At 40.2% G+C, this 26567-nt stretch overlaps 1 protein-coding gene and 1 non-coding gene across 2 annotated transcripts; both read right to left on the bottom strand.

Annotated features, from left to right (window-relative positions):
* Nucleotides 1-5029: 5029 nt before the first annotated feature.
* Nucleotides 5030-20295, bottom strand: LOC123513188 (another transcription unit protein-like). Its single transcript, XM_045270169.1, has 11 exons — nucleotides 20195-20295; nucleotides 18517-18627; nucleotides 17062-17850; nucleotides 15715-15778; nucleotides 14551-14642; nucleotides 13816-14027; nucleotides 12590-12792; nucleotides 11381-11543; nucleotides 9593-9808; nucleotides 8529-8709; nucleotides 5030-8047 (listed from the first exon to the last, which is right to left on the bottom strand). The coding sequence occupies exons 1-11, from the start codon at nucleotides 20238-20240 to the stop codon at nucleotides 7608-7610; spliced, it is 2517 nt and encodes an 838-aa protein (XP_045126104.1). The 5' UTR covers nucleotides 20241-20295; the 3' UTR covers nucleotides 5030-7607.
* Nucleotides 20296-21134: 839 nt separating this feature from the next.
* Nucleotides 21135-21207, bottom strand: Trnar-ccu. Its single transcript has one exon. It is a non-coding gene; the product is annotated as a tRNA-Arg (tRNA).
* Between the last annotated feature and the right edge of the window lie 5360 nt (nucleotides 21208-26567).

Here is a 26567-nt window from a genome sequence, read left to right as displayed (position 1 = left end):
CCAAAATTAATATGGAAATTCGTGTTTTTTTAGGATATTTTAAGACAGCTTGTCATGCTTTTTTTTTAGGGTATTTTAAGACGGTTTATCATGTTTATTAGAGCATTTTAAGAGTCTGGTATATTTTTTGGGCATTTTAAGATAGTTTGGCATATTTCTAGAGCATATTAAAACATTTTAGAGACAATAAGAACATTTTATTTACATTAGAAAGGGTCTATGGAGGTCAGGAGATTAATACCCACAGTCTTCACTATTTTAATCCCCACATGAGTTTCTGAAGCTATATAAAATCACTATATAGCAAGCAAAATGAATATGGAAACGCGTCATGGTACTGAAGGGGTCAAATCTGTCAGTTTTTGATAGTTGGGAAATATTACGTGGCTGTGAAAGAGTTAAGGGAAAGTGAGTGAGTTAGGTTTAGTAGAAATAGATCGTTTGTATGAATTTATCCACATCAGTACCGTGACGCGTTTCCATATTCATTCTGGTGACTATTTGGTGATTTTATACAGCTTCAGAAACTCATGTGAAGGATTGAAATATCGAAGACTCTGGCCATTAATCCTCTTCTTAGTTGTTGGTCTTATCGTAGCCAAACTGTCTTAATATGTTCTAAAGAAAAAAAACAAGCCAAACTGTCTTAAAATGCCCTAAAAACGTGCCAAATTGTCTTAAATTATCGTAAAAACGTGCCAAACTGTCTTCATATGTCCTGAAAAGATGCCAAATCATCTTAAAATATCCTAAAAAGATATGTCAAACTGTCTTAAGATCTAAAAACATGTCAAACTGTCTTAAAATGACCTAAAAACATGCTATAACTGTCTTAAAATGTCCTAAGAAACACGCCAAACTGTCTTAAAATGACCTAAAAACATGCCAGACTGTTTGAAAATGTCCTAAAAACATGAATTCCCGTATTCATTCTGTTTACTATTTGGTGATTTTTACAGCTTCAGAAAGTTATGTGGGGGATTAAAATAGTGAAGACTGTGGCCATTAATCTTCTGACCTCCATAGACACTTCTTAATGTCAATAAAATGGTGTAATCGTAAACAGATCTTAAGGTAAAAATGTGTCCTAGTACTGAAGGGATTAAAATAATGAAGACTGTGGCCATTAATCTTCTGACCTCCGTAGACCCTTCCTAATGTCAATGAAATGGTCTAATCGTACACAAAACTCATGGTGAAAATGTGTCCCAGTACCGAAGGAGTTAAAATAAATAAACTAACTGTACCTTTAAATTATTACCAGCCTGAACTCTCCGACCTTTAAAGAAAACAGTGAATGAACTTACTGTGAACTTATCGTAACCTGTGATACATTTACCAGTTCTCAGCTCTGTCACCTCATGAAAAAAATGATAAAAAAAAGGGGAGGAAGAAAAAAAAAAAAGCTACACAACATTCAAACTTACACTTGTCTTAAAAATGAATCAGACAACACACCTGATGCCTTGACTTGGCTAATTAGAGGGTGAGTCACGTGTCTTACCTGCAGTGTGTTACCTGTCCAGCACCTGTAATTGCTAGAAAATTACTTACCTTACCTACAACATCAACAACAACAACAACAGCAACACCTACAACACCCAAAATAAGGTAAGACAAACACCTTTTTTTACTTGCTACCTGTATTAATGAGCTCCATATACCACCACCACCACCGCCACTGCCACCACCACCACCACCACCACCAGCTGACACCTTTTAGATACACGTGATTGCTTACCTGGTGTGAATCTTACCTGTGTGACGAATTAATTAGCTACCTGTGAATAGGGGAAGAGTGGCTTAATTGCGTGGAGAGAGAGAGAGAGAGAGAGAGAGAGAGAGAGAGAGAGAGAGAGAGAGAGAGAGTCAGTCCATCTATCTCCATCTCTCTTCTCTTCCTCCTCTTCTCCTCCTCCTCCTCCTCTCCTCCTCCTCCTCCTCCTCCTCCTCCTCCTCCCTTATATGGCTGATGGAAAAGAATTCATTCATTCTTAGGATGAGTCACGGGACAGGTGTGGCCAGAGAGAGAGAGAGAGAGAGAGAGAGAGAGAGAGAGAGAGAGAGAGAGAGAGAGATAAAGGAGAGAAGGAGAAATCTTGAATGAAGGAGACAGAGCAGAAGAGAGTGTAACGGGAGATAAAGGGAGGAGGAGGAGGAGGAGGAGGAGAAGGAGATAAAGGAAATGACAGATTGACAGGAAAACAAAGATAGAGAAAGAGATATTGTTGTTGTTGTTGTTGTTGTTCTTTCCTTCTTCATCTTCTTTGTCCTCCTCCTCCAGGACCTCCTCCTCCTCCTGTTCTTCATTATTCATTTGCTTACCATCACATTTACTCTCTCTCTCTCTCTCTCTCTCTCTCTCTCTCTCTCTCTCTCTCTCTAATACCCACCAACACGTAACAGGGGATTAAGAGAGAGAGAGAGAGAGAGAGAGAGAGAGAGAGAGAGAGAGAGAGAGAGAAAAAAAAAATTTGTGTATGCTAGTTTTTATGTTGGTTTGCGAGTCGTTGCACACACACACACACACACACACACACACACACACGAGTTCTTGGTTCAGTTAAGTGGAAACAGGATGGAGATTAGTGTGTGTGTGTGTGTGTGTGTGTGTGTGTGTGTGTGTGTGTGTGTGTGTGTGTGTGTGTTTTGTTTTGTGATTTCTCATGTATTTATTCCTTTTAATTTTTTTTTCTATTTTAGAACCATGAAAACATCCTTGAAAACCCCAATAATTTCCACTAAACCATTGAAAACCACCATTAACTCCCACTACACCCTCGAAAACCCCAATAACTTCCACTACACCCTTGAAAACCCCAATAACCTCCACTCCGCCCATTGAAAAACCCCAATAACTTCCACTACACCCTTGAAAACCCCAATAACTTCCACTACACCCTTGAAAACCCCAATAACTTCCACTACACCCTTGAAAACCCCAATAACTTCCACTACACCCTTGAAAACCCCAATAACTTCCACTACACCCTTGAAAACCCCAATAACTTCCACTACACCCTTGAAAACCCCAATAACTTCCACTACACCCTTGAAAACCCCAATAACTTCCACTACACCCTTGAAAACCCCAATAACTTCCACTACACCCTTGAAAACCCCAATAACTTCCACTACACCCTTGAAAACCCCAATAACTTCCACTACACCCTTGAAAACCCCAATAACTTCCACTACACCCTTGAAAACCCCAATAACTTCCACTACACCCTTGAAAACCCCAATAACTTCCACTACACCCTTGAAAACCCCAATAACTTCCACTACACCCTTGAAAACCCCAATAACTTCCACTACACCCTTGAAAACCCCAATAACTTCCACTACACCCTTGAAAACCCCAATAACTTCCACTACACCCTTGAAAACCCCAATAACTTCCACTACACCCTTGAAAACCCCAATAACTTCCACTACACCCTTGAAAACCCCAATAACTTCCACTACACCCTTGAAAACCCCAATAACTTCCACTACACCCTTGAAAACCCCAATAACTTCCACTACACCCTTGAAAACCCCAATAACTTCCACTACACCCTTGAAAACCCCAATAACTTCCACTACACCCTTGAAAACCCCAATAACTTCCACTACACCCTTAAAAACCCCAATAACTTCCACTACACCCTTGAAAACCCCAATAACTTCCACTACACCCTTGAAAACCCCAATAACTTCCACTGCATCCGTGAAAGTACTCTTGAAAACACCAATAACTTCCATTGCAGCCTTTTAAAAGAAGGGAGAGGAAAGAAGAGGAAAAGGGGGAGAGAAATAGATGGGGAGAGGAGAAATAGAGATGCTGGGGTGACTTGGAATAGATGTTGTTGTTGTTGTTGTTGTTGTTGTTGTAGTAGTAGTAGTAGTAGTAGTAGTAGTAGTAGTAGTAGTAGTAGTAGTAGTAGTAGTAGTTGTTATTATTAGTTTTTTTCTTCTTTTATCTTTCATCTTCATTATGTTGTTGTTGTTGTTGTTGTTGTTGTATTTCAAAGACATTAATTTCTTCACACCTCCTCCATATCTTTCTCTCTTGTTCCTTCCTCCTCCTCCTCCTCCTCTTCCCACGCGAGGCAAGACCCAGACAAATCTTGACCTCTTCTCTGTGTGTGAGGGGGAAGGAGGAGGAGGAGGAGGGATAGGAGGGGGAATGGTGGTTTATGGGCGTGGGTGAGGTGAAGGGGGGCTGGGAGAGGGGGAGGGTGAGGGAGGAGGGAGGGGGGTTGCCAAGCCTTTCATTCATACCAGCAAAAAAACAGGTTCAGAGATGCCCTTGTTTGGAAGCAATTCTCTCTCTCTCTCTCTCTCTCATTTTGCTTTGTCTTGCAGGAATAATTTTCAGTCAAAGCTTCTTCCCATATCGAGAGAGAGAGAGAGAGAGAGAGAGAGAGAGAGAGAGAGAGAGAGAGAGAGAGAGAAACAAAACAAAACAGCACAAATCAGGTTATCATAATGCACACACAACACACAAACACACACACACACCTTTCATAATTGTCTCCAGCCAGTCTAATTAAAGAGAGGAACCAGAAAGACAGGTAGGGGAAGGACTGGCCAGGCAAGAAAGGGGCAGGTGCTAAATCCAGTTATGTTGTCATTGCCCTAGAGAGAGAGAGAGAGAGAGAGAGAGAGAGAGAGAGAGAGAGAGAGAGAGAGAGAGAGAGAGAGAGAGAGAGAGAGAGAGAGAGAGAGAATGAACAAATAGCAATAAATAAAGGAAGACTGGAGAGAAAAAGAGAAAGAAGAAGGAAGAGAAGAGAGAGAGAGAGAGAGAGAGAGAGAGAGAGAGAGAGAGAGAGAGAGAATGAACAAATATCAATAAATCAAGGAAGAGGAGAGAGAAAAAGAGAGAATGGAGAGAAAGAGAGAAGGAAGACGAGAAGAAATGGTGACAAAAAAAAAAGGAGAAACAAACGAGAGAGAGAGAGAGAGAGAGAGAGAGAGAGAGAGAGAGAGAGAGAGAGAGAGAGAGAGAGAGACCCTTCCCAGTATCTTCAATCAAACAACATTAAAAATACAGTATGCTTTATTTCTCAACTCAAGATCACACAAGCAATGGATACAAAACAATGCTTTAGTACAATTTAACACACCCAGGCAGTGAATAAATGGGTGAAAGGGAGAATGGGGGGCAAGGCAGGCCAGACAGTAATGGGTAGTGATGGGTACAGTGATAGTTACAGCCATATACAGAAATGCCTTGATCTCTCACCATGACAAATTTCCAAGGCCACAGAGATGACGGTTTTTAAGACAGTTTCTCCCTAAGATACCTAGAAATCTTGGTAATCCATCGCCAGAACTATAAAATTACCTTAAGGTACTGGGATGCATTTTTTAGCTTGCTTCTTCAATGATCACAATTAATGACGAAGTTTTCAATCATATTCCTGAGGCTTCACCATTCTTAAACTGTCACAATCACTATCATTTATATTCCTCTTTCACTTCCAATGCTCCATCTTCGCTGTAACCTTTTAATAATTCCTTGCTTCTTCAATGATCACAATTAATGACGAAGATTTCAATCATATTCCTGAGGCTTCACCATTCTTAAACCATCACAATCACTATCATTTATATTCCTCTTTTACTTCCAATGGTCCATCTTCGCTGTAACCTTTTAATAATTCCTTGCTTCTTCAATGATCACAATTAATGACAAAGTTTTCAATCATATTTCTGAGGCTTCACCATTCTTAAACTGTCACAATCACTATCATTTATATTCCTCTTTCACTTCCAATGCTTCATCTTTGCTATAATCTTTTAATAATTCCTTGCTTCTTCAATGATCACAATATCATTAAAATTTTTAGTTGTATTCCTAGAGCTTCACCATTCTTAAACCATCACAATCACTATCATTTATATTCCTCTTTCACTTTCAATGCTCCATCTTCGCTATAACCTTTTAATCTTTGCTTCTTCAACGATCACAATATCAATAAATTTTAGCTTCACTATTCTTAAACTGTCACAATCAATATCATTTGTATTCTCCCAATCACAGTGCCCAACCTTCACTATCACTTACTAATAATGTAATAATTCCTCACTTTTTCAATGATCAGAATTAATGACATGCCAGGCAGGTATAGATAAATAGATAGATAGATAGATGATAATGGTGTCTTAAAATGTCAGCATTATTCATTTCTCCTTTATTTTCAAGACGGTTTTGCGGTAACAATGAAATGCCTGATTATTTTTATTTTTTAAAGTCAAGGTTTTCATTTACCTTCATAGACTGTAACTAAATTTTTTCTCCATTATCAATTACTTCTTCATTCCTAACAAAATTTTTAACTAAATGAAAAACCTGATTATTTTTATTTCTTCAAGTCTAACAGCACAAACAGACTTTCATTTACCTTCATAGACAGTGTAACAAAATATTTTCTCCTTTATTAATTACTTCTTTCCTAAACAAAATTATTACTAAATTAAAAACGTGATTATTTTTAGTGTTTCAGGTCTAACACCACAAAACGCTTTCCTTTTACCTTCATAAACAGTGTATTTAACCATATTATTACTGCTCACTCTAATTCCAAGACAGTTTTTTTTATAACATTGAAATGCCCAATTATGTTTGTGGTTTTCTAAGTTTAACAATACAATGACGCTTTCATTTCCCTTCAAAACAGTGTATGTAATTAAATCCTTCATCCTTTTATTAATTACTTCTTTATTCACAAGAAAATTTTTACTATAACAATGAAAAACCTGATAATTTTTTTAGTTCCTCGAATCGAACAGTGCGTTTTCATTTACCTTAATAAAACAAGAGCAGGTTGCAGGTCGGTAAATCTTTCCTCCATGCAGGTCTAAAGTTTTACCACACCTCACCACAGCTTCACCACATCACGTTTGGTTGTTGGATGTTATGGTGTTGTTATGCTGGTTGTAATGGTGGTGGTTATGGTGGTTTTGGTTGTAGTGCTGGTTGTAATTTTGGTTGTGGTGGTTGTAATAGTGGTTGTGGTCCTGGTTGTTATGGTGGTTGCTAAATCAATCCAAGGTGTATTAAGTCATCTCAAAATTCATCTGTTCCCTCTCCACAACTGGCACTTTGAGGGTGACAGGGTGAAAGAGTGACGGGGTGACTCGGAGGGTGTGACAGAATTGTTGTTGTTTTCACTGCTTTTCTTTCTTCACTGTCTTAATAGTATGAATTCTATATTTATTGACTTAAAGTATTAATATTATTCTTCTCTCTACCTCTCTCTTATTTTTTTTTTAATCTATTTTTCTTCTTTTTATATTTTGATGTTTTTTTTTCTTCATCTATTCTTCTCGTTATCATTTCCTTGTCTTTCTCATCACCTTCACAATCTTCTTTCTTTCCATTTCTATATTCTTGTTTTGTTATTTTCCTTCTCTTTCATCAATCTTTTCCTTCTCATATTCTCTTCCTTCTCTTCCTCATTCTTTTTTTTATCTCCTCTTTATTTTATGTTTCTTTTTCTCCTTCATCTTTCTCATTTCTTACATTCATCTCATCATCATCGCTTCCTTCCCTTCCTCATTCTTTTCCTCCTTCATTATCTTTTCTTCCACTCACCTCATTTATCTTCCTATCTTCACTCACTATCCGAACCAGACCTAGACTTCCCACCTCGGTCACTCTCACTACCACTGCTCCTACTCCTGCTCCTGCCGCTCCTACTACCACTGGGACTCCTGCTACCACTCTTACTCCTGCTACGACTCCTACTCCTACTCCTGCTCCTGCTCACACTCCTACTGCGGCTACGACTGGCGGATTTTGACTTACTCCTACTCCTGCTCTTACTGCGACTCTTCCTGCTCTCGTTCCCACTCTCCTCTGCCTCCTCTGCTTCCTCTGCCTCCTCTGCCTCCTCTGCCTCCTCTGCCTCCTCCTCCTCCTCCTCGCTGTCACTTCCTGAGCCTGACTCCTCCTCTTCTGAGTCCTTGATGTTGCGTTTGGCCCTCTCTAACCTCTTGGCCTTGTCTGTTTCAATGTCTGACTCTTCATCGGAGGAGTAGATTGGCGCACGTTCTGTGGGAGAAAGTGTGTGTGAGTGAGGGAAGGAGGAAGGATGAGGGAGGAGGGAAGGGATGAGGTGGTGAGGGAAAGAGATGAGGAAGAGTGGGGGAGGGAAAGAGGAAAAAGTGAGGTAGGGAAGAAAGAGAGATGAAAGGTTATATGGAAAGAATAAGGAAGAGAAGTAATGAAAGAAATAAGAGAGATGAGAAAAGAGGGAAGGGGTGAGGTGGTGAGGGAACGAGATAAGAAAGAGAGAGAGAGAGAGAGAGAGAGAGAGAGAGAGAGAGAGAGAGAGAGAGAGAGAGAGAGAGAGAGAGAGAGAGAGAGAGAGAGAGAGAGAGAGAAGAAGAGAAGAAAAAAAAATAAAACAAATAGCAGAAAACAAAAACAAAAAAAAAAAAAAAAAAAAAAAAAAAAAAAAAAAAAAAGACAAAAACATAAACAAACGCAAACCATAAAATAAAAATGCACCAAAAAACACACAAAAACTCACCATTCTTCTGCTTTTTAAATTTATTCTTGATGGCGGCGAGTGAAATGCCTCCCTCCTCCTCATCCTCATAGTTGTCAGGCTCCAGGTAATTTGCAGACAAGCCTCTATTGGACGCCTTCTCCTTCACCCTCCTCTGCTTGCTCTCCCTCCTCATGCAAGCCTTCAGTCTGTCCTCATCTCTCTGTCAATGAGGAGGTGTCAGAGGGGAGGGTGTGACAGATCAGGGTGTGAAAATAAAAAACTTAACTCCTTCAATACTGAGACATATTGGGTGTGATAGAACGATTTTATTTATATTAGGAAAGGTCTATGGAGGTCAGAAGATTAATAGTTCAGTCTTCACTATTCTAATCCCCACATGAAGTTTCCGAAGCTGTATAAAATTGCTGAATAGTAACCGGAATGAATAATGCATCATGGTACTAGAAATTAAACCCATTCAGTACTGGAGCACCTATTGACTCACCACTGCCATTACTGAGTCCCTTTCATTCATCAACCACTCCGTTACAAAACCACTTCCTTCACATTTCTTTCCTAAACCTGAATTTCTCAAGCTTGAATCCTTTATTTCTGGTTCTATCCTGGCTACTGATCCTAAGAACTATTGCTCATGTCTCCTTTGTTGTGACCCCTACACCATTGCAATACTTCTATCAGGTCTCCTCTTAATCTACGGCTCTTTAAGGAATGCCTCTGTCTATTGAAGGATAATGATGAGTGTAGTTTGGTAAGAGAAAAAGGATGATGTGTTGTTTGGTGTTGACAAGGGGTATAGGTGTGAAAATGATGGTTTAATTTGATAAGAGGAAAGATTAATGTGTTGCGTGTTGAGTTTGGGTAAGAAATGTAGGAAGATGATGTAGTTTGAGGAAAAAAAAAAAAAAAAAAAAAAAAAAAAAGAAAGAATGGTGTGTTTTTGGTGTTGCAAACGGGAGAGATAGACAAGTAAATGGTGATACTACTACTACTACTACTACTACTACAACATTCACCCTTACACTCCTATTATTAACACCACCACCACCACTCCTCCTTTTCCTTCTCCTCCTCCTCCCACTCACCCTAATGCTCTCCGCCCTGCTGCTTTCAGGGTCCCTGCTGACACTGGAGAGGACCTTGACAGCGCTGATCTTCTGGGAGCGGTCAGCGAGGGACAACATCATCTTGCGGTGAGTGCATGAGTCGGTGGAGTGTGGTCGGAAGGTGAGCTTGGTCCTGAACACGGCCTGACCTTGCAGTCCTGTCCCTTGTCGGATGAACAGATGGTTGTGGTCGCCCTGCAAGATACAAATGGATTACTCTTTTTTCCCTTTTTGTTTCATTATTTTTATTATTATAATTTTTCTTACAATAATTATTTTCTTTTTGTTTTATCGTTTTCTTTTTTTTTTCGATAAGTGGATGATTTTTTTTCGTTTCGTTTTATTATTATTATTTTTTTTTATTCATTTTTTTCCTTACGATAATTCTTTCTTTCTTTTCGTTTTGTTTTCTTTTTTTTATGATAAAGGGAAGATTTTTTCTTTTGTTTTATTATTATCATCATTATTATTATTATTATTATTTTTGTTATGATAATTCTTTCTTTTTGTTTTATTGCTTTCTTTTTCTTTTTAATATATAGGAATGACTTTTTTCTTTTTGTTTTATTATTATCATTATTATCATTTTCAAACGATAACTCTCGTTTTGTTTCGTTTCCTTTTTTTTTTAGTGATAACAGGGACAACTTTGGTCTTTTTGTTTAATCTTTCCTTTTTTCTTCTTTCTTCTTTTCATTTTATCTTTTCTTGTTTCTTTTTCTTAACAATATAGGGATGACTAAGCAGATTTCAGTTTCTTTAAATGGGTCACTCTTCTTCCCTTCACCGACCTTCCTCTCCAAACTTATTCTTCAGTCCCTTCCCTCCTCTCCCCAACACCCTGCTCCTTCCCTCTCACAACCACCCCTCTTCCTTCCTTCCTTCCCTCTCACAACCACCTCCTCCTCCATGCTGGTTTTGAGAGGTGGGCGGTCCAGTTCAGAAGTCACATTATCCACATTATCAGACTCACATTCTTTAACCAAATCAGATCATTGCACTTGGACTGCCAAACATTTGAAGTGATTTGTGATTAATTCCAGTCATTGTCATCTTTTTCTCAAGCAAATTTTTTATTGTTTACAAAGTTGACCCAATCTTTTTTGTAATGTGTCCAGCATAGTTTAATTTTTTGTTATACTATATTTTAATTAAGTAGAATAAAATGTTTATTTTTTTTATCTTAAAACTTGGTTTCTTTGTATTAGTTACAAATGGCCTCCTTGCAGTAAAAAGCATTAAATTCCTTTTAGAAGCATTGAAATTTGCTTTAAAACACTGAATTGCTTTTAAAAATATTAAATTGCTTTTTAAAACATTCTATTGAATTGAAAAAAATATCAGATAATCGTTAATTGTACTTAGATTTTTGGCACCCGAATTGTATAATTAAATCCAACATGACGAGCTGGCCAATTGGTAATCCCTAAATGGACTATAACTTTTTCAAATCACACACCTCTCCTTGTTTCCTTACCCCTTGCATTCTCTCCACTGTTTACCCTCCTCCCTCTCCCTCACCCCCTCCACCACAATTATTCCCTCAAAAACACCCCAGAACCACAATTACTCCCTCAACAACACCCCAGAACCACAATTACTCCCTCAAAACACCAGAACCACAATTACTCCCTCAACAACACCCCAGAACCACAATTACTCCCTCAAAAAACACCCCAGAACCACAATTACTCCCTCAACAACACCCAAGAACCACAATTATTCCCTCAACAACACCCCTGCCCTGTCCCTCACCCCCCAAAGTACCTGTAGGGGCTGCTTGTACACATCAAACACCTCCGCGCCAAGATGCAGCGACATGGAGCCATCAGACCATTTGACCAGCTTAGCGTTGCTCTCCTTGACAGCGTTGCCCTCCTTGTCAAACACTGTCCGCCATCGCATTGTGTTCTCCACCTTCAGCTTCAGTCTGTGAGGAGGTGGAGGTGGTGGTGGTGGTGGTGGAGGAGAGGAGAGGAGAGGAGAGGAGAGGAGAGGAGAGGAGAGGAGAGGAGAAGAGAAGAGAGGAGAGGAGAGGAGAGGAGAGGAGAGGAGAGAGAGAGAGAGAGAGAGAGAGAGAGAGAGAGAGAGAGAGAGAGAGAGAGAGAGAGAGAGAGAGAGAGAGAGATTTTTGGTGTGTTTTTGTATATCTTTGGTTTATTCATTTTTTTTTTTTATTCTTTTCATTTTACATTTCTATTTTCTTTTTTTCCTTATTTTTTGGTTTGTTTTCATTTTTTGTTATTGAAAATGTGGAGGAAAAGGAGGAGGATGTAGAAAGTGCATAAACAACAACAACAACATTAACAATAACAAGTTCCCTTTCCCATCAACACTATCTCTATTCTCTTCCCTTCATCATCTTCTTTACTCTTCCCCATCATCATCTATCCATCTCTCTTCTCTCTTCCTTCTCCTCCCCATTCGTTCATCATTTCTCCTTTATTCTCCATCATCATCTATATATCCTTTTTTTCTCTCTTCCTTTACCTTTCTCCTTCCCTTCATCATCTCTACTTTATTCTCCATCATCATCTATATAGTCTTTTTTCTCTCTTCCTTCATTTCTCCTTTTATCTTATCTAAACATCCCTCTTCTCTCTTCCTTTACCTCTCTCTCCTTCCCTTCATCATCTCTCCTTTATTCTTTTTCTATCATTCTCTTCCTTCATCTATCCAATTTCCTTCATCACTTCTCCCCTATTTCTCCACATCTTCATCTATTCATCTTTCCCTTATTTCTTCCCATTATCATCTATCCTTCCCTCTAATCTTTTCTTTTACATTCTCTTCCCTTCACCATCCCTCTCCCATCATCACCAAACACTCCCTCACCTCTTCCTCTTCTCCCTATCTTCTCTTCACTATCCCTCTCTTACTTCCAAACACCATTCCTTCACCATCACCATCTTATTCCTCCCAGACACTCACCATTCATTCAACTAGTACCCTCACCATCACTATCACTATCCTCACCTTGCCCTGCCCTCTTCATCCAGTGTCTCCTCGTCTTCTATTTCATCTTCGTACATTTCCGGATCAAAAGGACGCGTTTCTATGGACAAGAAGTTAGGAAGTTTGATGAAGTGTATCTCTCTACCCAAGTCAGTGTTGATTTTGGGTATCTCTGCCTCTATTCTCGTCTCCGGAGGTGGCCCCTCGTCTTCCTTATCCTCGTCCTGGTGGTGTTGATGGTATAAGGGTAGAGAGAGGTATATGAGAGTTGGGTGGATGATATTTACGTTATTTTGTGATTTTGTTTTTTTATTAAGTTATTTTAGTTTCGTCAGTACTGGGATATATTTTTACCATGATATTTGTGTATGATTAGACCATTTTCGTGACATTAGGAAGGGTCTATGGAGGTCAGAAGATTAATGGCCACAGTCTTCACTATTTTAACCCCTTCAATACTGGGACATATTTTTACTGTGAGATTTGTGTATGATTAGACCATTTTATTGACATTTGGAAGGGTCTATTGAGGTCAGAAGATTAATGGCCACAGTCTTCACTATTTTAACCCCTTCAATACTGGGATGCATTTTTTACCATGAGATTTGTAGATGACTGGACCATTTTTTTGACATTAGGAAGGGTCTATGGAGGTCAGAAGGTTAATGGTCACAGTCTTCACTATTTTAATCCCTCACATGAGTTTCTGAAGCTGTATAAGATCAGCAAATAGTAAGCAGAATGAATATGGAAATTTGTGTTTTTTAGGACATTTTAAGATAGTTTGGCATGTTTTTTTTAGGGCATTTTAAGACAGTTCGGATACAATCAGACCATTCTATGAACATTAGCAAGGGTCTATGGAGGTCAGAAAATTTATGGCCACAGTCTTCACTATTTTAATCCCCAACATGAGTTTCTGAAGCTGTACAAGATCAGCAAATTGTCACCAGAATGAATATGGAAACATGTCATGGTACTGAAGGGGTTAAATATTGTTGGTTTGTTTTAGTTAGTCATGTTATTAGTTTGATGAACAGTGATTTGGTGATTTCTTTTAATACTTACTTAAACATGTGCTTTGAGCCTTGATTCGACAAATTTGTTACTTTGTTTTAATCAATATCATAATAGTATCATTGTAAAGAATAACAAGGTATGCTGGAAATAAATTATAATTATTTCTCCTCCTCGTCCTCCTATCCTATCCTATCCTCTCCTCCCTCCCCTCCCTTTCCCCCACTCACCTCTTGAATCACTGGTTTAGGAGACCCAGAACGCGACCTTGACCTGGATCGTGACCTTGACCTCGATCTTGACCTAGACCTAGACCTTGACTTGGAACGCGATCTTGACCTTGACCGTGATCTTGAGCGTGACCTTGACCTGCGCTCCTCCTTCTTGGCCTTGTCCTCCTCGTCCTCGCTGATGTCGTCTGCGTCTCCAAAAAGGTCGCCCACTGGGAGAGGGGAGAGAAGAGGGGAGAGTTAGAGGGGGAGGGGAGAGAGAGGAGAGGGGAGGGAGAGAGGAGAGAGAGGAGAGGAGAGAGAGAGAGAGAGAGAGAGAGAGAGAGAGAGAGAGAGAGAGAGAGAGAGAGAGAGAGAGAGAGAGAGAGAGAGAGAGAGAGAGAGAGAGAGAGAGAGAGAGAGAGAGATTTTATTATTATTTGAGGGGAAAGTGAGATTTTATTATTATTATTTGAGAGAGAGAGAGAGAGAGAGAGAGAGAGAGAGAGAGAGAGAGAGAGAGAGAGAGAGAGAGAGAGAGAGAGAGAGAGAGAGAGAGAGAGAGAGAGAGAGAGAGAGAGAGAGAATCTGTCTATATCTCATAATTTGGTGCTATCTTAAAAGTTAAAATAATGATGATGATGATGATGATGATGACGATGATGATGGTTAATAATAATAATAAATAAATAAATAGTAATGATGGTGATAATAGTGATGGTGATGATGGTGAAGAGAGGTGCACCATATACTCACTGTTCATGTCCTCATCATCATCTGACCTCGGCTTCTTCCTAGGCTCACCATCGACATCAGAATCGTCACTCATCACTGCTCGGTTCCGCTTCCTGGACCATATAAGGCCTTTTTAATATCACCTTTTAAAATAACCACTCGTAAAGCTTAATATTACCTTTTAAAATAACCACTCGTAACACTTAACATTACCTTTTAAAATAACCACTCGTAAGGCTTTTAATATCACCTTTCAAAATAGCCACTCGTAAAAGCTTGATCACTTTTTTTTTTTTTTTTTTACATAGGGAAGAGGGCCAGGCAAGGGCAAAAAAAAAAAAAGTTAAAAAAAGGCACACTTAAAATAACCACTCGTAAGGCCTTTTTTAATATCACCTTTTAAAATAACCACTCGTAAAGCTTTTAAATATCACCTTTTAAAATTAGCTACCTTTTGAACCCATCATGTCTTTTTCAATTCTATCTTCTTAATATTACCATTTGAACCCCCTGTTGTAAGGCTTTTTAATATTATCATTGTACAGGTAACTCTTAATTTATGCGTTTTTGTTAATACGCCACCAAAAAAAAAATATAATTAATTAAATTTGCGCGATTGGTTTGCTTATACACGATTTGGACCACATCCCACATCTTCCCTATTATCTATTGTTTCTTATGAGAATTAAAAGTTTATTTTACGCGAATTTTGAAACACGCGATGCCTCTTGGAACGCATCTATAGTGTAAATTGAGTTACCTGTATCAATTCAAATAGTAGAGAATGCCACATGGAGAGTTTGAATCCCTCTCGTAAAGGTTTTTTAATTCTTATTATGAACGGGAGAGAGCCAGCCAAGGGGGGAAAAAAAAAAAAAAAAAAAAAAAAGCCTCTATAAAGGGCCAAAATTAGGGAGGAAATGCCTCGATACTACCATTGTACCGATTCAAATAATAGAGAATACCACATAGAGGATTTGAACCCCTCTTGTAAGGCTTTTAATATTACCATTGTACTTATCCAAATAGTAGAGAATACCACATAGAGGATTTGAACCCCTCTTGTAAGGCTTTTAATATTACCATTGTACTTATCCAAATAGTAGAGAATACCACATAGAGGATTTGAACCCCTCTTATAAGGCTTTTAATATTAGCATTGCACTGATCTTAATAGTGTTTTACCTGCCAATCTCCACATCACTATCATCATCAGAGCCTTCCTTCCTGGCGCCCTCTTCACCATCACCTGTAGAAAAATGTCAATTAATATCCAAGAATTCATAAATAAAATAAATGACACACAAATAAATGGAGAAGAAATGGAAGGAAGGAATAGTGAAGAGAGAAAAGAAGAAAGAAAACAAGAAAGAAAGTGGATGTAGATAGTGAGAGAGAAAGAAGGAAAAAAAAAAAAAAGGAAGGAAAGAAAATAGAAGTAAATGGAGTGAGACAAAAAAAAAAAGGAATAAGGAAAAGAGAAAGGAAAGAAAATAGATGATAGGGAAAAAGGAAAGAGGAGAAGAAGGAAGAAAGGAAGGAAAAATAAAGTGAGAAAGGAAGGAATAATAGATAACAGAAAATGAATAAATGATAGACAAATAAATAGAAAAGAAAAGAGGAAATGAATAAACAAGAGACAAATAAATGGAAATAAAAGCAATAGAAAACAAAGAGAAAGGAAAGAATAATAGATAAGAGGAAATAAATGATAAATAAATAAATATAAAAAAAAAGAAAGAAGGGAGGAGAAAGAATAATGGATAACAGAGAAAATGAATGAAAGATAGACAAATAAATGGAAAAAAGTAAAAAAAAAAGAGAAAAAAGGAAAGAATAATAGATAGAGTGAAGAAGGAAGGAAGGAAGGAAGGAAGGAAGGAAGGAAGGAAGGAAGGAAGGAAGTAAAGAAAATGTATGATATATAAAGCAAAGGAGAAGAAATATAGGAAAGGGTGAGGAAAAGAAGAAAAAGAAGAAGAGAAGGAAAGAAAACAAATGATGGTGAAATAAGATAAAAGAAAACAATAAATGGGACAAAGATAAAAAAACTGAACATAAGAAAAAAAAAGAAAAAAAGAAGAAAATAAAGGAAATAGGTGATACAATGAGAAAGGAAGAAAGAAAGGGTGAATAAAGAATAGTGGGAAAGAAGGGAGGAAAAAGGAAGAAATGGGAAGAAAACAAGATATGAGAAAAAAAGAAGAAAAGGATGATAAGGAAGAAGGAAAAAAAGGAAAGGAATTAACTCACAAATGATTCTGACATAAAAAAGAAGAAAAGGAAATAAAACAAGATACAAGAAAGAAAAGAAAGAAAGAAAGAGAAAAAGGACAATTCTGACTAAAAAGGAAGAAAAAAGGAAATAAAACAAAATAGAAAAAAAAGAAAATAGAAGAAAAAAAAAATTAGTCTACAAACAATTCTGACCCAAAAAAGGAAGAAAAGGAAGAAAAAAAGATAAAAAAATAAATAAATAAATAAATAAATAAAAAAAAGAAAGAAAAGAATAAATCCAAGAATGAAACTGACCTGTCTTGACCTCCGCATCACTGCCAATGGGTGACCTTGACCTTGACCTTGATCCAGACTTCCTGCTGGGTGCCGGGGAAGCCTTGAGTCTGGGGGCGGGGGAGCGACTCACACTGCGGGACTTACTGGGGGTCCTGCTGCCCACGTGTGACCCCACCGGCGACCTGCTGGGGGTGCGTGACCTGGGGGGTGACCTGCTCGGGGTGCGTGACCTTGGCGGGGAGGGGGTGCCGCTGCGTGACCTGAGGGGTGACCTACTGGGGGTTCTGGATCTTGGGGGTGACCTGCTGGGAGTTCTGGATCTTGGCGGTGACCTGCTGGGGGAGCGTGACCTCACTGGTGACCTGCTCGGGGTTCTGGATCTTGGCGGTGATCTGCTTCCCGACCTGGAGCGCACCGGTGACCTGCTGGGGGAGCGTGACCTGACAGGGGAGCGGCTGTGGTCCCTGCCGGGTGGTGACCTGCTGGCTTCCCTGTCCGGCGACCTGTTCATGGCGGGGGAGCGGCTCACTTCCCTGCTCCGGGGATCAGTGGGGGTCATGCTGCCCCCCTTGTACCCGCCAGGGGAGGGTGACCTGCTCCTGGGCCGGCTGTCTGGGGTGGGGGACCTACTCCTGCTGACGGGGGTGTTGCTCCTGCTCCTGCTGCCCCGCTGGTAACCACTGGCTGGCCGAGGGGACACACTGCCCACACTGCGAGGGCTGCCATGGGGTGACACACTGCCCCGGCTCTGCCCTGGGCTGTGGCCACCATGCGGGGGACTGCCTGCCGGGGAGGGGGTGCGCTGACCTGCCGGAGGGATGCTGGTCAGGGTCTCTCTCTCTCTGTGTGTGTGTGTGTGTGTGTGTAAACTAAATACTAATAGTAAATACTAAAAATAATCTTAATACAGCCATGGATCAGATGCATTACAAAGCACATAATATTGATAACAAAGATGATTAACTCTTTCGATACTGGGACACATATTTATCTTGAGTTTTAAGTGCGATAAGACCATTTTATTGACATTAGGAAGGGCCTATGGAGGTCAGAAGATTAATGGCCACAGACTTCACTATTTTAATACCCTACATGAGTTTCTGAAGCTGTATAAATCACCAAATAGTCTTCGGAATGGATATGGAAACACGTCATGGTACTGAAGGGGTTAAGGTCATTTTCTTTGCAATAAATCAGCTCATTGGTGCAAATCAGGGCCACCGTGGTACAGTGGAACCATGCGTGCTTTGGGGTCCGAGGGTCTCCAAGCGCACGGGTTCGAATCCTGTCCACGGTCCGAGTGTAGGTTGGGCTTCCTCACTTGGAGCAACGGTTCCCTAGTGGGTGGGCTTTGAGATAGGAGGCACCACAAAAAGTATCCCCTTTAGCCCAGAAATTACCATGAAAAGCCCACATGGTATAAAAAAAAAATAAATAAAAATCAATTCATATGTGTGTGTGTGTGTGTCTGACCTGAGGGGCTCCTGCTGCTGGCCCTGCTGCTGGCTCGGCTGCTGCTGCTGCTGCTGCTGGAGCCTGAGCTGCTCCCCGAGTCGGAGTTGGTGGGGGAGCTGCGGCCATTCTCTGTTGTGGGACGAGAGGGTGTTAGCTCAGTGACGGCAGGGCTAGGGTAGGCTAGGGTAGGGTATGGTGGGGTAGGGTTGGGTATGATACAGTGTGGATAGGGTACGGCAGGGTAGGGGTAGGGTAGGATAGGGTAGGGCAGGACAGTATTGACAGATGGTGTTACAATGAGAGAGACAGCACAGTCATTCAGTAAGACAAAAGAAGACAAAGAAAAAAAAAAGTAAATCAGTAAAACGAACAGCAATAAACAGATCAATAGCAGCTTGGACAATTTAATATGCTCAGAAATTAAAGAAAAAACATAAAATACTAAGGCTAAAAATAAATACAGAATAAATAAGTAAATAAATAAAAAATAACACACGGATCTATAGTTAAACAAGACATGATCCCCATGTATGGGGACCACAAATTGTAGAGGATTTCGCTGCAGGACTTAGCCCTGTTAATGGGCCAAATATTTAAAATTAGTATATAATGTATTGTGTACTTGTAAGTGTATCTTTAAGTACTGATGACGAGGTCGCTGTGTGACTGATACAGGATAACCTAGATGGGCCCTGGTGGCCCTTTGTTATCCTATTATTTATGTTATGTGATGTTAGGTTAAGGTTAAGTTGGAATCTTTTTTGTAGTTGCATTTTATGGTTAGTTTGTTGGTGGTTGTTATATTCTATATTTGAATCTTGTATTTCAGAGAGAGAGAGAGAGAGAGAGAGAGAGAGAGAGAGAGAGAGAGAGAGAGAGAGAGAGAGAGAGAGTGCCAACCAGGCCGAGGTCCTTAATCACATAAGTGTTAAATCTTCCCCCCTGCCCCCATACTGAAATATAACTCAGAAAAAAGTTTTTGAGGTGCTGTAATTTATATCTTAAACTAAAGAAACCTAACCAAACATCAAGCCAACTCTCGTGATCCTCTAAACTCAGCTCTTTCAACAGCCTGTGGTACACTCTTTCACTTTCCCGACGAGCTAACCATGAACGCATCCATGCGCGCTTTTTGGCTTGTTTAGCTCGTCTAAGTTTCGTAATACACAGTATTACTTTCAGAGCAGCGTATCTTTGCCGCAGCGTGGCCTCCATGTTTGTTTACATTATCGTCCGTGTTGGCGGAAAGTGACGACGAAACACAGTTTGTGTGTGACAGGCCGCAGCCAAAATATTGTCGATTTTCTGAAAAACGACGGAAAAAGTGCTAGTGTGACACCACCTTTAAGGCGGTGTCTCTTCCACTTTTCTTATCTTTTTTTTATTTTTTTTATATTTATCACTATGTCTTCCCTTCAGTGTTATACAGAGGTCCTAACCCAACCTAACCTACCTATAATTTAACCCTAACAACCTCACAACCCCCTAGACCACCCGCTACTTCCCTAAACAACAAATAAAACAAATAAATGAACAAGCCAGCCTCAAATACAGTATCGGGGGAAGGGACTAGGCCGGGGTAACATATTTAAGCTTTACTGGACGCTGTGTGGGTGTGTATAGCATTATCTGGACCCTTTGTTGAGTATATTTAATTAGGTGTATCTGTGGAGGTAGTAGGAGTGTCAGTACTTGCCATTTTCAGTACATACGGCAGCTCCCTCAAGCCGCCTCGCCACCATGTTTGCTAGTTTGTTTACCTGCCGCCGCTCGCTTGGCCTGTCTTCATTCAGGGACGGTTCTTATATTTTTTGGGTTTTTGTTATTTTTTCATCATTTTACGAACTTTCTTTTGTGATTTTTAGTTGTGGTTAATTATCTAAGATGTTTTTGTAAGGTTTTTATTATGTTTGTTGTGTATTTTTGTAATTGGTTTTTTTTTTGTCTATATTTTCGGGACGGTGTGTTTATTTTGAATACTAGTTCTTGTATTGCGTGTTTTTATCTTTGTTTTTGTGTGTTTTGATGTGTTTGTGTCTTTTGTTTGAGTTTTAAAATGTATATTGTATTTGTTTTTGTAGTTGTATTATATATTGTACGATATAGATATTTTTCATTGCTTTTTTGCTTTCCTATTAAGTGTTATGACCTATATAAATTTCATGTTAGGATTTTTAATATGATGAACTAACTCTTCTTTTGATTGAAGTGTTAGGAGCCTTCATCACCTATTAGTCTTCCCTTATCGAGGTTTTCATCGTTTCAAAATGTACGCATTCTGATACATTCTTGATAATCACTGGAAATCGACCTAACTTAATTTTCCAGTGTAATTTTATTCTTACAGTAACACCGTATCTTTAATGAAACCAAGTCACTATTTCTGTGTACGATTCTTGTTTGCTAAGTACGACAATTTTGAAATAAATGTACGAAAGTAAATAGCACAGCTTCTGAAGTTCTGAGGGTGACTGAGTGAGAGCACGTGTGTCTGAGTGTATCGGTCCGCATCACAGCACACCGCACACCCTGGCCCAGTACAGCACACGGGCGGCACAACACAACACAGCACACAGGCAGGCCGCGGCAGTGACATGGAGGCAGCAGGTGTGAGGTGAGGACCATTAAAAATATTCAACCCCTGGGGGGACTCGAACCCCCAATCCCTGGCTTAGGAGGCCAATGCCTTATCCATTAGGCCACAGGGGCGGGTATTAGAGAAAAAATTTGTATGTAAACTGTAATTTGGGTTTATTTGTATTACTAGTATGAAGGTTGTGTATTAGTGAAGAAATTTGTATTTGTATGTAAACTCTGATTTGGGTTTATTTTCGTATTACTAGTGTGAAGGTGGAATAGTGAAAAAAAAAATGTATTTAAACAATTTTTTTTTATTATTATTATTCGTATGAAGACGTGCAATAATGAAGAAACGCGATACTGAAACAATATAATAATTACATTTGTTATTGTTGTGTAGCTACTATGTACAGTGTTTGTCTAATCATCACATTCTTGCCACGCGTACTACATGAGTGTCAGCAAGGCTGGGATGGGCGCCCTGAGCAATGGGCGTGAGGGTGAGGGCGTGGTAGTACCTCAATGTGCCGTGGTGGTGCGGTGCGGGGCGTGAAGGGGTGGCGGAACACTGTGACAGGGACTTCACACGGGGCGAAGCGGGGAACGGAAGATCGGGGTCGGGTGAGGGAGGTAAGGCTCTGGCCAGGGGCGAGCAAGGGGGGTTGGCTGTGTGTGGGTGGTCAGGACGGTTTACAGTGGCCACGGGTTGGTGGTGAGGATGCTGATGCCCCTGGGTCAGCCCTGCGTCCTCCAAGGCACGTATCAACAGCAGCAGCCTTGACAGTGGACGGTGACCACATGGCAGGCAGCTAGGTGGTGAACTGCATGACACCTGCGTTGGTCCACCTCGCTGACCCCAGCTAGCATGGTCCCCCTGGCGGTGTTGTGCAGCACAGCACCTTGAGCCACCCTGCTGGCTGTGGGAGAGCGGTATGAAGGGCGGGACGCTGTGGTATAGGAACAACAAGGACGGAGGGAGAAGGTACATTGTACATTGCGCGCCATATGCCGCCATGGCCCGCCGTGAGTAGCGTGACAGGATGACTTGCCTCCTGGTTGTTATTGGTTGGGGCGTGGGCTTGGTGACGGCTTGAGTAACGCGTGTGTGCCAGTCTGTGTCTTCAGTTACTCAAGCCGTCACCAAGCCCACGCCCCACCCAATAACAACCAGGAGGCAAGTCATCCTGTCACGCTACTCACGGCGGGCCATGGCCCCATATATAGCCTCTTTTGGCTCCTCCCACCCAAAAACCCCCGATTCCCCACAGGCCCCCAATCTTGTTGGTGCTAGGGGGAGGGAGGTGGGAAAAGGGAGAGGGGACTTATTATGCATTTTTACCAAAACGTGTAGCTGAGAGAGAGAGAGAGAGAGAGAGAGAGAGAGAGAGAGAGAGAGAGAGCAGTGAAGTTTACGAGGTGAGCATGAGAGAGCGCGTATTTTTATTTATTTATAGTCTATAGTATATGTAACACACACACACACACACACACACACACAGGGGTGAGTGGTTAGCCTCTTACTCTCAGCGGTAGCGATCAGAGCTCATTCACTACCGATCTTCGTGTATGACTACGACCACGCTTAATACAAGCAAAATACACTCAAAAACACACAAAATATACCCAAAACACACCAAATTTAAGCGCCTTTTACGTTAAACTGGCAACTCTGGGCAGGAGGGAGAAGGAAAGGGAGAAGCGCATCCTGGTGGACATCGCACGGTAGACTAATGAAGATATATATTTATGTATGTATGTAGTAACACACTCAGAGGATCGACCCAGACACATACTCACCCAGACCACCGCTCGCACATACCCAGACACATCCATACCTCTTTAAACACTCAAAATGATCTCAAAACACACTCAAGACGTAAAACACCTCAAAATGCCTCAAAACACACTGTAAACTCATTAGGAACACCCAGTATACACAACCCGCACCCACACCAGAAAACACACCCAAATTCCCCCATCCCACACACCGAAACCACTTAAAACACTCAAAATTATCTTAAAAAACACTGAAGACCGTAAAAAAAACACCTCAAAACACGTGTAAACTGACTTAAAAACATCCAGTATGCGCCAAAGTCAGTCCCACACAACAAAACACACCCAAACATCCACACACACATCCAAACCACTTAAAACACTCAAAATGATATCAAAATACACTGGAAACGTCATAAAACACCTTAAATGCCCCAAAACACTTCGAAAACACACCCAAATACTTAAACTCACCTTATAACACTCGAAATACGTAGAATCCTATACCTAAAACCATCTACTAACACAGTAAATGCGCCCAAAACACTCTCAAAACACCGTGCAACACTACCAAACACTTGAAATACCCTAAATATACTCCCAAAACACCAGAATGCATTGTAAAGAACGACAAGATTACAAGAGAGACTTAACTAAATATTGTGGCTTGGTTTCTCCTCCTCTTCTTCCTTCTTCTTCGTCCTCCTCTTCTATTTTTCCTTTCTTCTTCCTGCTGCTGCTTCCATCTACACCCCTGGGCCTTGGAACACATCAAAACACTTAGAAAACACTAGATATTAAGGAAAATATTGAGGTAGTGGAGGGGGTTATATGTTGTGACTAGGCTGTTGGTCCTCTTTCTCCTCTCTCTCACCTCATCTTACTTTGTTTCCCCTTTCTTCTTCGATCTGCTGCTACTAACAACACACCTAAGCCTAGAAACACTCGAAAACACGTATATTTCACTGCATATTAGACAAAATATTGACGAACTGGGGGGTTGGGAGAAAAAGGCGCCAACCCTGGGCTACGACTGGGCTGTGACGTCATCAGGGCACCAGAGAGAACGGGAACAGCGGTGACTCGGCTAAATTACGTAAATAATTTAAAAATGACCTATAGAAAAAACGAAGCCACGGCCGAATGCCTAATATTTTCTGACTTAATAGGTACTTTAACTAATATCCAATACATCAAAACATCTCCTGCTTAACTAGTTTTAAAGAAGTGTGTAAAATAAGTTCTTTAAAAGTGTAAGAACATTTTCACTTATAACACTGCTAAAACGTCCAGTCATTTCAACTTTGTACTTCTTTCAAAAAATATTAGATAATATAAACTCTCTTCTCAGGCATCCAACAGTTACCTAGAACCAGAAGTGAACGAATGAAAAACTGATTATGTAAAACAAAAGCATTAAAACCTAAACTCATTAACACTCTTATAAGTCCAGCTATTTTCACTTGGCGAGTATTCCAACACTTTACAGAGTCTGAGCTACCTTTTAAGGCATCCTACGACGAGCTGGATTGTGAATCAGAAACGTAAACAAATAAAATGAAAAAAAATAGAAAGTACGTTTAACTAGATTAAACACCATTTCAAACTCCATATATTTGACTCAATGGGTTGATTTCACACCTAAAAGAACACGGACGATTCTCTAACACCACAAAGGTCCAGTTATAGCGTGAAATAAAAAAATCTCCAAACGGCAAATGCAAATTTTGACTGTTGACCTGGCTCATATTTACGCTATATAGCATCACTAAACGCCACATATTTACCGAACATTGGCGCGAAACACACTTCAAAGGCTACAAAATATTTATAGAAACCTTAAAAGCGTATCATGAAAGCGTAATATTATTGCTAGGAAATAATAAGAAAAGTATTGGAAGCTGCAGGCAGCCGGACGGGCCGGTCAGTGGAACAGCCGAGCCCAGGTTACGCCATAAAACACCACTAAACACCACATATTTACCAAACATTGACGCAGCAAACACTTCAACAGCAACGAGACATTCATAGAAACCCTAAAACATAATACAAAAACCGAATAATGGAGTTAGAAACGACAGAAAAACGTATTTGAACTAGCGGGTGGGCGGAGGTACGAGGCGGCACCTTCAGTCGACCGGCTGGGTGGCGGGGTGGCCATCTTGCCTCTTATCACACCAAAAATAGACCATACTGAGTCAATGATGTGATGTGATATAATGATGGGCAAGTGGCTCTACTGTGAATCATATTTGGCTTACAATGAGTGAGAAATACAGCCAATAAGAGGTGATAATAGGGACGACATGACCTGCCTTCTAAGTTGACTGACTGCTTGTTTACCATACAATATCTGCCCAAATTTCCATCCATTTTCTTTCTGATCTAACGAAAACCTAAAAAAATAAAGCAATGCCCTCAAAAACCACCCTGATAACCGATGATACCTGACAATGTAGCCTGGAGAGGAGGAAGAAGAGGGTGTCATGGCCTGAGGTGAAGCTGCCCCCACTCCGCCCCGCTAGCCGGCCACCATGGCACCACTCCACTGACCTTAATGCTTGGTGCAGGAAGAGGTGTGTGTGTGTGTGTGTAGTATTGTTGTGTTCAAAAGGCGTATATACGTGTTTTTATATTATGTATTTGGTGTGGTATGGTTGTGGTGGTGTCTAGTGGTGTGGTGTGGTGTTGGGGTGTGGTGGTGGTGGTGATGTTAACGCTACACTTCCACAAATTCAACTGGCTCGCGCGGGTCAAGTTGTGTGTGTGTGTTTGTGAGGAAGCGATTTTAACGGTGTATGTATGATTAGTGTGTTAACCATCAACTCTCTTGTTTCCTCATTCCATCCTTCCATCTATTCATCTCTAATTTCTCCCACAGTCTTACCCTCGCATTGTTACCACAGAGAGAGTTATTATTACTATTAGCTACATTCTATCATAGTTAGACCTTCACTTACTGAGGGACGAAATTAACTGATACTCTCTCTCTCTCTCTCTCTCTCTCTCTCTCTCTCTCTCTCTCTCTCTCTCTCTCTCTCTCTCTCTCTCTCTTCCCATAATATAAAAAAAAGAATAATTTATTTTTCCTGTTGTTTTTAATTAATTTTTTTTAAATTTTATTTTGGGTGAAAAAAAAAATTGTAACATCAGAGTGAGGAACTTTGTCCACTACCCAAGAATGAGTAAAGATTGAACATTGAACAGTGAACATTTATCATAGTTCATATAAGTTATACAAATGTGACATATGTGTATAAGAATAGAACATTTAACACTAACTATTGCGATCCTAATGAGACTTTTATCCTGTACGTGTAAGACGGAGGTGTCACTTTCACTCTTAAGCGCAGAAATCTTGTTAATCTCTCGCTAGAACACTGAAATGTGGCAATAAATGAGGAGGTTTATTCGCCAGCCAAGAATGAGTAAAGATTCCGATCCTAATAAGACTTTTATCTTGATTATGTACGAAGGAGGTGTCAGTTTCACTCCTAAGGGCAGAATTCTTGTTAATCTCTCGCTAGAACACTGAAAACTCCTTTAAAACTGCTTGCCACTTCAGCCAGACCTTCTCAACGTAAAAATGTTAATCTGCCACCAGAATTGTGAATGCGTCTTTAAAACTTCTCGTCGCTTCAACTTTAGGGTATGTGTTTATTTCCTTCTTTCATTATTTTCTTTCATCTTTCTTTTTTTTCAATGTTAGATTT

The sequence above is a fragment of the Portunus trituberculatus genome, chromosome 5, assembly GCF_017591435.1.
Source record: "Portunus trituberculatus isolate SZX2019 chromosome 5, ASM1759143v1, whole genome shotgun sequence".
Taxonomy (NCBI): Eukaryota; Metazoa; Arthropoda; class Malacostraca; order Decapoda; family Portunidae; genus Portunus; species Portunus trituberculatus.
Note: the sequence above shows the minus strand (reverse complement) of the source record. Positions and strands in the feature narration are given on the sequence as shown.